General features: G+C 35.7%; 1 protein-coding gene and 1 pseudogene across 1 annotated transcript; one reads left to right on the top strand and one right to left on the bottom strand.

Annotated features, from left to right (window-relative positions):
* The first annotated feature begins 2,373 nt into the window (after positions 1 to 2,373).
* LOC113361505 lies at positions 2,374 to 6,572 on the top strand (annotated as a pseudogene).
* Positions 6,573 to 12,451: 5,879 nt separating this feature from the next.
* LOC113356922 (gallate 1-beta-glucosyltransferase-like) lies at positions 12,452 to 14,385 on the bottom strand. Its single transcript, XM_026600159.1, has one exon. The coding sequence runs from the start codon at positions 14,267 to 14,269 to the stop codon at positions 12,824 to 12,826; it is 1,446 nt and encodes a 481-aa protein (XP_026455944.1). The 5' UTR covers positions 14,270 to 14,385; the 3' UTR covers positions 12,452 to 12,823.
* Positions 14,386 to 15,680: the final 1,295 nt, after the last annotated feature.

The raw sequence follows: 15,680 nt of genomic DNA, 5'->3' as shown, positions 1-15,680 counted from the left end.
ACACAAATGAAATGCACGTTTCTAGGCTTGTGTAACCATACCCAAACTTGTACATTTGTTGGTTCAACAATAGTCAACCAAATGGTTAGCCATATGATCACTTTCATATCAACCATATTCTTCTTCACCATAACTAGTTCAAGTGACTCAAATGAACTATTTAGAGAGTTGTTTAATTACAAGGAAATCTTATGTAACTACACAAGACACAATCGAAGAAAAAACGATTTGATTCACTCGAATCGGTTCATGAACTATATAGCCACAGTTTGCAATTTGCATTCCTTAGTTTATATAAGAATAAGTTCACAAACATAGTTTTTAGATATAACCTACTCAAGTTCGCGGACTGGGTTCGCGGACTTAAGTTCCCGGACGGAGTTCACAAACTCCAGCAGAAATTCTCGGAACAAGAACTTCCGCTAGTTCGCAGACTGAGTTCGCGGACTTGGCTCACGCCACCATACCGGTTCTCTTGATCAACAAAGTTCGCAGACTTCGGTTCAAGGAATAAGGACTTATACATATATGTGTTTCCAAAACAATGCTTATATCCTCCAATGGTTATATAATCTAAACTCTCATTTCAATCATTGGAACATTCTTAGAGGACGTTGATATTCTATAGATGTTATTCACAAAATATTTTTTGTCAAAGTAAGCAATTTCCAAAGTGATTGAAACTTGTCATGACTTTCGTCACTAGGTAAAGATGAACTTGGTTAAAGAGAAAGCTTACCAACACATATTTCGAGAAATAGATAGGCCAGATAAACTCGGCTCGAAATAGCAAATGTTTATAATCTAAGTCTATATAGCAAAAACGACTTTTGTCTCAAGATATGAGATAAATATACTTTTGAGTGATAGATAAGTTCAAGTCTCCACATACCTTTTATTCGATGAAGAGCCACCGGTTCTTTGAGTAGTCCCTCGTTTTGTATGATGATTGCCATGGAGTTCTTGAGCTCAACTACACTTTCTATCCTAGTCCGAGACCTTAGCTATAGTAGACTAGAAATCAAGACTTATAGTTTTGATCACTAACATTGACAAACATGCTTGAGATAGCAAAGCATGCGAGTTCCACCGATCAATGCTCTAACAGAGGAGTCCAGAGAAGAAATATCGGTTTCCCTAATAACATCAGATTACAGGTAAAAATCGGTCGGGTCGGAGTCCGCGAGTTAAAACAGTAAATCAGGCGAGCTTTACAATTTCGCTTTACAAATTTACAAGTCTGACTCCATGCCATTATGGCGAAATTAAATTGTGAGTACAAAACTTAGTTTTGCATTTTTCCGCTATTAAACCAAGTTAATTAAATGAAGTCTAAATGTAATAATAAACACCGTTAATCAAAAATGGAAGTCGAACTTTTAAATTCTAAATATTTTCCAATTAAATAATATCAGTGTCCATTTTTTAAAAGATATAACTTAGACAATAAAAACTTAAATAAAGACTTCGATAAAAATCTCGGACAATCTATGGCCTCATGGGTATCTTCATTGGACGTATCTTATATTCAACACATTCTGGAATGGAATTTTCTTGGTTTTTGTAACTTCGTATGTTAATTTTGAAAGCGTGAGTTTTTCTTTTCCTTATAGCAGAACATTCACCTACATTAACTTCTAATTGCACCATGCTTCCCCTTTTAATATTTTCAATTTTAAAAAAAAATAGCACATATCTTATCACAACAACATCAATTTCAAGTTTCACATCATGAAAAATATAATAGCCTTTCGAGACATTTCGATTAAAGAATTTAAAATACTAGAATTATTTTTTATAGTAGAAAATTTAAGAAAAAATCGAAATGTATGAGTTTTAGTGTTTGAAATGGTGTGTTATTTATAAGGTAATAATCTAACCGTTTAAAAATCTAGCTGCTGCCACGGATCATTGAGTCGGTCGACAACTCCGGCTAGACAAGAGAACACAAAATCTAGAAGAGGCATGGTGAGCCTCATTCCATGTGTCATTAATAGCGCGTTTGGATACAATTCTGCTTCTCCAGAAGTCAGAAGTCCATATATTTTGCTTCACAAAAAATCAATTTTTATGCTTGTAGAAGTCATTCTAAAATTCCACACCCAAACTGACTTTTCACTTTTTGACTTCTAGAAATCAAAAAACTACCAGATATGTATCCAAACACGCTGTAATTAATTTAACTAGGGGGTTGGGTCTCGGAATGCTTTAAAATGCCTAAAGTGCTACTTCTTCCAAATGACATGGGAAAAAAAAATGTACCCCTACCGAATTCCATTCCCCGTAGTATCTGGTTCGACTTTTGGATCCCCATGCAAACTCATAAGATCCGAAAAACAAACATTCCCGTGACACTTTCGTCTCTGACTTTTCCATAGGGAAACATGCCATTTCTGGGAAGTGGCAGAAAATGGGGAGGAGAGTGATGTTAATGGAGATTTTCTCACTTTACATCTTCTTCTCCTTCATGTTTAATGGATTCTTTTTGGGAAAGAGTGAATTATCTACCAAAGAATTCAATCTCCAATCTCCATCGTCGATTAAGTAATGAAGGTTTATGTTCTCAGTTGATTCAACCTTCTGGTTATCCATGCTCTGAACACATCGTAACATTTTCTTATCCTTTTCATCAGCATTTTTCTTTTCCTCTGTTCAACTACTATTAGGGTGGTAATTTATTAAAAATATAGCTGATTGATTAAAGAAGGGTTTTACATTTAACATTTTTATTGTTCCAATTCCTGTAGACTCAAACAAAAGATGGTTACATATTAGGCATTCAACGTGTATCGTCAAGTAATGGAGCTGTACAAGCTAACTCCGGTCCTCCAATTCTCCTTCAACATGGACTTTTTCAGGTTTTGATCGATCTTTATCATTAAAGTTACTGTGAGTTTGTGTGCACTCGTTTTTTTTTTTTCCGCACTGGCTTTTGAACTGAGTATTTAAGCTTCATTTAAAAATAATTTCCCTTTCCAGTGAAACTTTCTGAACATGTGTGTAGTTCTCAGAGTTCTGTATTAATTCGTGAAGTACTTTCGACTTTGCAATTGATTTATATTGAATACCTTAGGCTTGAAGGATTGTAGTAGGTCCAATTTTCACATGTCAAAAGTTCAGAACTAAGGTTGAATTTGATAGGAGGTAGTTGTGATTTGGTGAAATGTGAATACGTATTCAAGTATCCAGCCATGAGGATTTTAGTAAATTGTTGCATTCAACCTCTAGGAGCCAGAGGTCATTTAGACGAAAGGCCGCATGTTTTGTTTCATGGCTAACTCAGGCATCCAGTAGAAGCTACATAGTTTGGGAATGTTTATTTCAACATAAGTCCCATACCTGTCTCGCTCTCTTCATGTTAACATGTTGAAATTCTTTCATTAAATCAGAGTGGCAATATGTTTAACAAATCAGTTTTGCATTGTATGTCAATTACTTTTCTTACATATCTGTTGTGGAACAATGGAGAGGTTCAAGCTAACTTCAATACATGTACAGGGTGGTGATGCTTGGTTTTTGAATTCCGCAGAACAATCATTAGGCTTCATCCTTGCCGACCTTGGTTTTGATGTTTGGGTTGGGAATGTACGCGGTACTCGTTGGAGCCATGGACATATCTCCTTATCTGAGAAGGATGAGGTTTGATTCTGTTTTGCTTAACCACACCGTCTCACACACACTCAGAGCATGTGTACCATATTGATGGGTTTCTTAGATCTTGGAAGTTCAAAGAAATGAACAATGCACACAAACATATATATGCAGATAGAACATGAAGTTGAAATTTAAGAGCATAGATAAACCGAGTTTAGGTTCAACCGAACACCCTTCTATATCAATAGACTATAAGTTGTTAGTCGTAAGAAAAAAAATCATAAAAGTCTTCCTTCTAAATGACATGATACTAACTATTTCTACTACAAAGAAACCCCAAGGAAAGGAAACACATTACTAAGGACTGAAACACCCTCCTACAGATTAGAAACTAGTAAAACATTTCTGAGTCGAAAACAATCCTAAAGAAGCGCACTATCCCCCTGCATCACTTATGGTTGGGTTTAGGCTTCTCAGAGTTGTAACTTGTAAGGCTGTGTTGATTTTGCAGGAATTCCGGGATTGGAGTTGGCAGGAATTGGCTTTAAATGACCTTGTAGAAATGTTCAACTATGTATATTCAGTAACAAGTTCAAAAATGTACTATGTGGGGAATTCACAGGTATGATCTCCCTGTCACTTCTCATTTTGGTACTTTAATATGTTCTTTGCTACTCATTCTCACTGCAGCTCATTCATTCTAATATCTTCATAGGGAACCATCATGGCTCTAGCTGCTCTCTCCCAAACAGATATAGTGAAGAAGGTTGAAGCTGTTGCTCTTCTTTGCCCCATATCTTATTTGGGCCATATTAGTGCTCAATTTGTACTTAGAGCAGTTGGCACACATCTGGATCAGGTACACTTCTTACTTAGATGACGAATACAATCCTATGGAAGCATCTTTTTTCTACTGTTGACTGCTGGAATTGTTTTTGTGCACTATTTCCACAGATGATTTTGGCTATGGGAGTCCATCAGCTCAATTTTCGAAGGTCTCTTGACATAATTTCTTGATTTTGTTATGTTTGAAATAAATTTTATGAACGTTACATCTTTTGTCCCGATTAGACTATTTGAAACCTTCTATTTTGTCTTCAGTGAAGTTGGTGTTCGCCTAGTAAATTCAATATGTGAAGGCCATATAGACTGTAACGATTTGCTAACTTCTCTAACAGGTTTCTTCTCTTTATCCTTCTCCTCGTTTTAGCTACTCACTTAATTTTTTTTGAATTTAGCTACGTATTACCTAGGTCAAACATATCTTATCAGCATCATTCTGGAAGTTAGCCTTATCATTTGTTTAGATAGAGACAATCATTATCCTCTGGTCACATCTCAATTTGCTTGTCTACGATATGGAATAAGAATTTGAAGTCCCGTCCTAGTCTTGCAAGTACCATTTTCTCTTGGTCAAGTAGTGAACTATGTAAATGTATGATGTGGTCTACTGAAACTTGTCTATGATAATGAAGCATTAAGCCATTAACAGAGTCTCACAATCAAGTATTTATGATTAAACAAGTGGAACTAAAGGAGTAATACGGTGATAAAATTATAATGTTCTTAAAATTCAATTGGACTGCCTTGCAGGGAAGAACTGCTGCTTCAATAATTCGCACGTTGACTTCTATCTAGAGTTTGAACCACATCCATCTTACAGCGAAAAACTTGAACCACCTTTTTCAAAGTAAGTGTTTTCAGACCTTGGAACACTCCCTGCAATTTTATGGTAAAAATAGTTGTGTAGTTCAGTAAAAGGTTGCACCTTTAAGAATTGAATTGTTGGACTTCGACCATGTACAAGGCATTTTCACAAGTATGTAAAAGTTTGAAGTATTTTGTTCATCTAGCATTGGTTTATGGTTGAGCTTATATTACAGTATATCACCCTTCGATGCATTAGTTTGTTGTTTAAGACGTTTAGTGAAACATGATGTATATTACTCCATTGTCACAACTTCTCGAACAGAGCTGTTTCAACATTTACTTTTATCTTGGCAGTGATCCACAAAGGTAAATTTGCAATGTATGACTATGGATTATGGGGCAACATCAAACGATACGGTTTATTCCAACCCCCGGTGTTTGACATCTCGAGCATACCAACTTCTTTGCGTATATGGATGGGTTACGGGGGTAATGATGCCTTAGCAGATATAACTGATCTGGAGCAAACTGTTAATGAACTGAAGTCTAGGCCGGAATTGCTGTATCTTGAGAATTATGGCCACATCGACTTCATATTGAGTGTCAATGCTAACGAAGATGTGTACAGCCATATGATCGACTTCTTTAGGTCATCCAGAAAGTCTAGTAGTTTTTGAATGCTACCATAAATATAAGATAGTTACACTATCTCTAATTACATGTATTTTTGTACAACCCCACTTTGTTCTTTAAGCAAATAATGTTCATTCTGGATGAGATCACCAAGGTTGACCTTGATTCGAATGTGGCTAAGATCTCTATTACCCAAACTCACTAATATATATAACTTATCTTTGCAGGATACCAGAGGAAGCAAGTTTGTCTCAACAATCGCGAAGTAAGATATCAAAGCAACTTGATCGTTAATTTAGAGGAGACTGATTGAGTATGTCCTTCGTACACTTTCTAAGAACCTATTGGTGCAGATTGTGGAAGGGTTAGAATTGGATGTCAGGTTAATGAAATTCATTGGGCAGGGTCTGTACTGAAGGCAGGTGAGCTTCACTACTAGGAGCTGTTTAATAGGATTGATCTTTGGGACCTTTTCATCTACGAGCTGCCATGTAAGCCTGAAATTCAAGTTTCTAAATGGTATTTATCTTTCTCTTTTTTGAGTTAGGAACAACTCTCAAGCACCTTGAAGACTGTTTGTATCATGACAATTCCATCTTAAATGTAGATGTAGCAGAATTTGATGTGAATCCATGACTAGGTAGGTAAAGTGGTAGAACCTTTGTATTCTGAACTTTATGAAAATAATTTTTGTTATGAAATTCCATATTTTCTTTTAATAATGTGGTTCATAGGAAATGGAAGTAACAAGGTTCAGGGTTTCTAGTCCCACTTGATTTATCTTAAACATCACAATATTGACATTGAGTTGATTATAACAGCAGCGAAATTCTGGATCTAATTCTTCCATGTCCTAGCCACCAGAGGAAAAGCTGAATCTGCATATTAATAACCATGTCTGTCTTGTTGATGGTTGCTTCTTTGATCCTTTGGCCGTACTTTGAGTACACTGAAGTTTAACATGTCCTTGACACTATGTTAAGGGTTGCAATGGATAGTAGAAATATTGGAAAACCCATCAAATCCACATCCGAAATCTCAAATTATGGCTTCAGTTTATCAATTTCGATTAGGGGTTGCCACTCCAGTAGATGATGCCTTTTTTTTGTTAAGTCTCTTTTCCATCATCTTAGTTCTCAACTTCCATCCCATGTTCCTACCAATGGGCTAACAGTGCTTCCTTATTCATTTAAATGGAACCACATTTAGAATCTCATCAGCATAACAAGTATCAAAATGCTCACCCGTAACTTGTTTCTTGGTATTACTCTGATATTTTTCATTACATTAGTACATGTGAAACTTCTGTACACTTACTAGTACAATGTTCCTTTATGGTTTGGCTCTATCCAGTCTTGGATTTCCTCTTTGCTCGTCCTTCACATTTCCTCTTTTTAGCTGCTTTCTGTTGGTTTATTCGGAATCCAGCTGTGATATGTATTTCACCAAACCAATGCCCCTCTTTCATCAAATCAAATGCCACCTTTTACCGGTGCACCTAATAAGTATCTCTTAACCCCGCCATCTCTACCCCCAGTGTCTGTTCCGAATGGTCACCTCCAGCTGAAGGCACATGGACAGAGCTAAATGTAGACTAGTGGGACAAATTGTCCCCTAAAATTTCCGAAATTAGGATATTATTTAAAAGCCCTTTATGTCAAACGCAACCTTGGTAAGTTTTTATTGTTTTCTTTTGGTGTTAAACGCCGCAACCTTGGTAATTCTTTCTTTTCTTTTGTAAAGAAAGAACTCTTCTAACTAGCTAGAAAATAAATTAAGCAAAAAAGTAACGACTAGAAAATAAATTTCTATCATTTACAAATGAGGGGGATCCATGGACACTCTTAGTTGGACAAGGTCAGACAAAATTTGTGTCATTTTCTCCGCAAAACCCAAACGACGATGAATTTAAGTGTAATATTTTGATGATATGTTCCTCTTATAAGACTCTACATTTCTTAAAAAAATGAACACAATTCGAGATGTGTAAAACGACCATCTACCCTTTTGAATGTCAGTCGTTCGAATTTAACGGTTGAAATTAAAATTGGTAGATGGTGAGGTTTGCTATTTCTCGTGTTTATGAATAAAATTGATAAATACATTATTTTTACTTTCTAAATATTTATTTGTTCAAAAACTTTATCAAACTATATATAGTTGGCTAATAAACTTATCTCGATTATCTAGAAAATCACTGAATTTTTACGAGAAATCATACTATTACTTTTAGGTAAGTCATAATTTCAATAATTAAAACTACTTATTTTTTTATAGAAAAAAATAATAAAAATCATTTATTTAAAACAAACTATATATCTAATCATAAAAAGTTACATAAAAGACTGATAAATTAATAAAGAAATTTAAAGTGATTAACATTTTTCAGTAAATATAATTTTGACGAGAAGTAATTTTTGATATTTTGAATAACAACAAATATTTTAAAAAAAAAATTACTAATAAGACTAATATAATTAATAATAATAAAATATTATTCATTTTTAGTATGAGAGAAAATTTGATTGTGTATAACTAAAACAGATTTCATAATGAAATATTATAAATAATAGTTAGTAGAGATTAATATTTTTTAGAATTATTTTATTGAAAAAGCTAAAGCTAACTAAAATAAAAACTAAAACATCCATATAATTATAACGCAATTGCAAAAGTAAAATTTCTAGTTGTAGGAAATCAAATATTGTTGAAAGAAAAAGAAAAAATAGTAAAGTGGAAACAAAATCAGTAAACGACCAAGATGAAACGCCGGGTAGCAAAATAAGTAAACGACTTATTATCACCTTTCTTGTTTCTTTTAGTTGCTGAAATATTGGCAAAATAGATACCTCAAACTTCAATAACAAACATAATATAAGGTGTTAGAGTCTCAAGTGACGGATAAGCAAATCCCGTTTACAATTTGCTGACGATACGATCATCTTTCTGAATGTTGAAGTCAAAGAAGTCAGAATGCTATTGGTCTTGTTGATGTTGTTTGAGGCACTGACTTGATTAAAGCTAAATTTAGAAAAGAGTACACTGATTATCGTAGGTGCAGATGAAATAGTGGGCGTGCTAGCAGAAAAGATGGGGTGCAAGACTGAAAAAATGCCTTTCAAATAAACGGGTTTGCCGCTAGCCACACCAAGAACCTTCTCAGTATGGGAAACAATGATAGAAAGAACGGAAAATAAACAAGCTCAATGGAAGACTAAGTTCTTACGAAAAGGTCCAAAAGGAGGTAGGAATATAGGATTGTGTTAATCAAGAATAAACTATCCACCTTACATATTTATATCTATCTTTCCTAACTCTGCCAGCTCAACTGGAAAAGAAATGACGAGCATCATGAGAAGATTTCTATAGGGAATTAAAGAGAACAACAAGTTAAAGTGTGTTAGATTGCATGGGAGAAATTTTGCAGAGATAAAAAGAAAGGTGGACTAAGCATAAAAAATATGACAAACGCAAACAAAACAGTTCACTTAAAATTGGTACGGAGGTATGCAAGAGAAAATAAAACACTATGGAGAACTGTGGTTCAACAAAGAACAAGTAAAAATGAATCAACCATTGTATAAGTGAACATGAATATTGCGCAGGGTTATGGAAAGGCATTTCCAGAAGCAAGACTCTATTGTCATCGTGTATGCACTTATCTGTAGGAAATGACCGTGGAAACCACTTTTGGCATGATAACTGAGGGAGAGATGATACTCTAAAAGACTTATTTACAGCTGCGTGCAAAAGAGCTGGTACAAAGTGGAACTCTCTAAAAGATTGCATAAAAGCTAATGGCAATTGGGAACAACAAATGGGACCTTTAACTTAAGAAGAAGCAACAAACAACTATAAAGAATCAGTATCTTGCTTGAGTCTTGCCGTGATGAGGTCATCCTCGTGACAACATCTGTAAGGGTGCACTTTCTCATCTTTAGATGTTACATCCAAATATTTCCGCATCTCGAGATAATATTTAAGTAACAAACTTTTTAAATTATTTTTCTTCATTTTATTTACCTTTATTTTTATTCATTCTAGTTTCTTAAACCTAGAAAGGTCATTGCAAATGGACGCCACCATTAATGGAAAACTCTCAAGAACTTATCTATTTTCTCGAGTGATGTTTTAACAAATTAGTAAATATATACGATCGAAACTAACGAATAAAGAGAAACACCATTCTTGCTGATTCAGATTGTGTTATATATCTCTGTTGATGAATCGAAAACAAACGAAGTTCTTCAACTCGTTCTCTCTAGCATGTTCATTTCACATGGATATGGTCTTTATTGTTTGTTGCAATCAAGTCTCATGGACTAAGTAAAAATGGTGATTCATATCAACAAGAACATGTTCATTATATCACTAATTCTTTCGAAAATTTCCACATTACAAGCATAAGCTTTAAGCTTGCACATACATTCAAAAATTGCCTTCTTTTGAACTGGTTGATTCTTGCACTGCAATTTTGTATTAAAATCATATAGAATCAACACGTCTCCGTGGGTCCAAAAATGTATTGAATTTCTTCGTTCATACGTCTGGTAATGTATTGTAATCTAGGCGTCATCGTGGTAACTACTATAGTGGTGATGTTGCCATCTTATTTTGGTTGTGAACTGTGTTTTCCTAATTAAGATGAAGTAATTCAGGGAGAGAAGAGTTGGCCACCACCAGAGAACAACGAAATTGATATATTTCTATTTCTCGATGCCTTTGATGAACATTTCTTATGTCGCTTATTATTTCGGGTCTACAAATGAATTCTTCTTTGATGTTAATCATGAATAACTTAGGGTTCCGGATTTAGCGAACTAGAAAGAACCAATTAAAAATTTAGATAGAAGAAATAAAATTGAATTAAACTAAGGGGTGCAAAAAAAAAGGAAAAAAAAGGAAAACATTTTAATTAGTTAAATATTTTCTCGATCTACGATTAAATCCAGGATGTAACATCCAAGGATTAGAAAGTGCACCCTTATCAATGTTGTCATGAGATGACCTCGCGGAAATTCATAACAAAAAGTGCTATGAAGCATACAACTAGGAATGACTTGCTGTAATGAGGGCTCGTCATTCCCTGAATTTTCATAACTCACTGCACACAATGAAGAATCTTCAACACGGAAGAATATAAAATCCATATTATGCAAGTTATCTGGAAAAAATGATGAAGATGGTGATCACATCAAGTTTCATTGTGAGTATACAATTTGGTTACACTTGATAAATTCATTTAGAATGTCCTGGTATATGCATAAAACTCTAGTTCAAAATTTTGAAGTATGGAGATTTGATGTGGTTGCTACGAGAAACGAAATGATTTCAAATATAACACCTTATGTTATTATTTGGGCTATGTGGAAAGAAAGAAATGAAAGAGCATTTGGGAGAAAGATGAAGACAACGTACATCATTTTAGAAACTTTATGGATGTCAGAAACAGGGTCGTTTGAAGGAAAACCTGTAAGTTGCATCATATTCAACTGGGATGCTGTAAGGTGATGGTGTGTGAACCCTCAATTCTTTTCTCATCAACAAAGTTTAGCCTTCTTTGCCAAAAAACAATAAAATAGAACTATCGACTACCAAAATAATTAAGATGCACATGTCGGCAGGCGTAGAAAGCACACATGATATATGAGGGTACATGTATTCACCAAGTTTAGATGCACATGATAGTGAGGCAGCGAATGTTTTGGCCCGCTCGGTCTATTTTTGTTCCTACTGTAGTATGTTGGATGAACATCCAGAAATAACATTTTGACTTCTAAATTATATTTTTGAGGAAACAGAAGCACTCATGCTTTTAATATCTAAATGTGATTGTCTCTGATCTTTTTCCATCTTTTCGTCTGATGCCTCCAAGCTTGTGTCGACTTCTAAGAGAAAGGGCTATGGAATGAGTGTTTTTAACATTCATTCACTGCCAAAACCAATAAGAGTCTGGCTGAAAGAGTAACTTTGTGACTGTGGGCGAGCAAATTTATAGACTAGGAGACTGAAGTTCAGCCGTTTGGAGAGAATTTTTCTCTCCAAGCGGCTAAAGATGTGCCTCCTAGGTTTTTTTTTTTTGTAAAACTCTAATGGGACCCGCATAAAAGAGTTTAAAAAAGATAAAAAACTAAAAAGTCTATTGAAACGGCTCAACTTCAGCCGGTTTTGGTGGGTTTTAAGTGAGCGGCAAATCTTTAGCCTCCTAATGAAGACTTTAGGACACTCTTCATCTGAATGAGTATGTGAATGATTTTGGGTGTATGGGTAAGAGGTCTCATCACACAGTAGCATCTAATTTGATCTATTTTGATCAAACTCTTTCAAATGCAATGAGGGCTCTCACTCCATGCCCTTGCTCTGATGGATGGCCATATCATGCTTTCAAATAGTCTAGACTTATAAATAATGCATGTCCATGGCCTAGTTGTTTAATATATAAAGCTAATCAGAGCAATTACAATTATTATTGTTTTTTGACTAGAAAAGGGATTTTTGTCGTTGAAAATTGATGTATAAATGTATAATGGGTGTCATTGATTGAGTGAAGAAAATAAAATGGATGCCATCGTGGTTCGTAAAAGAAAATACACGGATTGGAATATACACAATTTCAGTTGGATATGTATCGCCGCTTGTGGTTTGAGGACTGTTATGGCAGTAGCGCCCTAACGTTGCAACACCCTTTCTCAAATCTTTACTCAGTTGGGACATCTTGAAATGAAAGGTTCGGCATTGTTGGAGAGCCAATCTAGCCTCGTAGTGGGGACCTTGGTGTTATTACAACAACTGAAATAGACATTACAATTTTCCAAAAGGAAACTGTTAGTTATTTTAGGAATTTTGATATTGACTAGAAACATACTTCTACAATTTTGCCACGTTACTAAAATCACAAATCTAAGATAGAAAACAAGCGGTTGTCATCGAGGCATGCCAAACATCTTCAGCTTTGAGATATCTGATCACTGAATCCTGATTGATTAGATGCCATTCGTTGGATGTCATCTACAAACAATTCGATATTCCGATGAGAAGAACCACCATCAGCCACCGCAGCCTCAGCTGCCTCCTTCCATTTTATTGCGTTTTTCTTTATCTCTTCCGCTTTAGGCCCTTTTGTAACTTCGAAGATGCACCTTTCCACTTCATCTCTGGTTACCACTACTATTCCGTCCTTTTCTCTTTGAGTTTTCTTGGTTCTTATTCCAACTCCATAAACATCGATCAAGAACTTGGCGTTTGTATTCTGATCACCCCATTGAGGAAATGCAACGACCGGAACACCTGAAGTTAAACACTCCATGGAAGAATTCCATCCGCAATGAGTCAGGAAACATGATACGGCTGAGTGAGCTAAAACTTGTTCTTGTGGACACCATTCTACCACCATTCCCTTTCCTTCCGCTTCTTCTTTGAAACCTTGAGGTAATTCCGGTTTAGAACCCATGTCTGGTGGTGGGGTTTTAACGACCCATAAAAACGGTGTCCCGGATTTTAACAGACCTGCACTTAATTCCTCGAGTTGCTCATTGGATAGAGATACTACACTGCCAAAAGAAACGTAGACGACTGAATTTGGAGACTGAGAGTCTAGCCATTGAAGACAATCGTCTGCAGCCTTCCAGATATCTCCTCTAATACTAGCATTTTTTGTGGATCTAAACAAAGGACCAACGGGTTTGATCGGAGCTGATATACGAGACATAACTTCGATTGTTTCACGTTCTAGTTCTTCGAATGAATCAACCAACACACAAAAAGCTTTGTCGAGGTTCTTAAACTGACTTAATATTACCTTCCTCAAAGAATCGAAAGGATTCAACGTTAAAAAGTCGGGTATATCATCGAATTCCAGAGACGGCAAACTAGGCAAATCAAGCATCATGTCTCTCTGATCAGGATTTGGGAAACTAGCAAGTTGGTGTTGAAAATGGTAGTAAATGGAGTAAACTGCACAGGATTGAACCCATAATACAGCACAAGGGATTTCAATTTCTGCGGCAACATCAGTTGCCCATGGAACAAATGGGTTGTTGATTATGCAGGAAACAGGTTTACCCATTTCGGATTGTCGATTGATGAGTTCAGTAAATGATTCACGTCCGGCAGTTTCCAGCTGGTGCATCCAGGTAGCAAGATTGGCTCGCTGTGGTTCATCGATCTCCCAACCATCAGAGAAGAACTCAAAACGAAGCTCACCCTGGCCTATGTTGGTGCTCTTTGTGTTAGTTGCTTCTTTCATCATATGACCAATAGTTTCAGTTGTGGAGAAGGTGACTAGAAGACCCTTTGAAGCAAGACATTTTGCTAACCTGAGAAGAGGGTTAATATGACCTTGGGCAGGAAAGGAAACCAATAATACATGAAGGTTAGATTTCTTGGACTCCATTAATGGTGTGCCTAGCTACTGATTTTCTTTCTAGAAATACTGTGGATGGATGCTCTCCTATTGAAAGAGAGAAAAGAATGGTCTTGTGAGTTCGTGCTTTGTATTATGAGAGGTTGACGATTATATAGATTTTGTTGAATTTAGACTGAAGTGTAGAGTACGCAAGTGTAAGTAAGTTCGATTGGTAACTGTATTTGATAGGAATAAATGAGTAGTACAGTAGTTTTTCCTACGGTATAAATGATAGTAGTTAGATCCCATCATTGTACTTCACATATTTTCTACATTTCACTTTCACCGTAGGCTAAAGCCAGACCCAGGCCCCTACACAAATCCACTAGCCCCACTACCAGACCTAACCCCGCAAAATCCCTCATTACAACTAACTTAAATACAAATCTCTACTATTACGATGGGGATTCGAATCCCTGACTTCCTCCTTACTGGAATTGATGGGATACGCTGAGTTATGCTCTTGGACCGAATGATCCTTTTCATTGTCTCCCCAATATTTTTTGGTTGTCACTACAGAAGGAAAACGTGGAATGTAATAGTCGTGAAGACTTAAAAGCAGCATAGTGAACTTTTTGTCATCGCATTTACTGAAAGTAAATGTCTCCCATGCAAAATCTTGGGAGACACGGCGTCACGAAGGCTAACAGGGGTCTGTAGCAGTTCTACGTACACCGTTAAAGTCGAGTCCGAATTTGTGCACACTTCTTAACAAGTGTGCACGTAACATTTCAATCTCTACCCTTTATTTAGTTTAGGAAGTTATGTAACGAGAGTCGTGATTCTAAACATGAAAGGTAATGGCGCCATCAATTAAATAATCAACCAACTAGAAGAATATGTGAAATATACACTCGTTATAAGAATATGAACAAATTTGGGCAAGTTAAAGTCTTCCATACAAAACCTTGGGAGACAACCCCGTGGGCTGCACCACGGAGGCTAACACGAGTCCTATCAGAGTAGTGTATCTTGGGATTTTCCATGGATGATTAATTGGGTATGCCGGAAATAATTGTGGGATATTTCATTGTTCATATCGACATGGATTTTCGTGCCGATTTTAACTGTCGGCATTAAAAAATCATGCCGGCATGAATAGTAAAATATCTCCCAATTATTCGTAATATACCCGATTAATTATTCTTTTCCATGGACAAACATTCACGGTATGCTATGAATTATTGTTATTGAAACTGAAAAATGTCGGATTTTAATTGTGAATTTCAAATATTTTATTCGAGAACCAATGGAATAATTAATAAACTGTTTAATTTAGAGTTTTGTTATCATGTACAATTTTTCATGCCAATGATTAATTCTTATCTTATTTATGGATGCACAAAATAACAAAACAAATTTAATTTAAGCCAACAATGATGTGGAGATCCATAAATGC

Source organism: Papaver somniferum, chromosome 3 (assembly GCF_003573695.1).
Source record: "Papaver somniferum cultivar HN1 chromosome 3, ASM357369v1, whole genome shotgun sequence".
In the NCBI taxonomy this organism is placed as follows: Eukaryota; Viridiplantae; Streptophyta; class Magnoliopsida; order Ranunculales; family Papaveraceae; genus Papaver; species Papaver somniferum.
Note: the sequence above shows the minus strand (reverse complement) of the source record. Positions and strands in the feature narration are given on the sequence as shown.

Coding starts and splice junctions, on each gene's coding strand:
- LOC113356922 (XM_026600159.1), bottom strand. CDS start 14,269: ATGGAGTCCAAGAAATCTAACCTTCATGTATTATTGGTTTCCTTTCCT.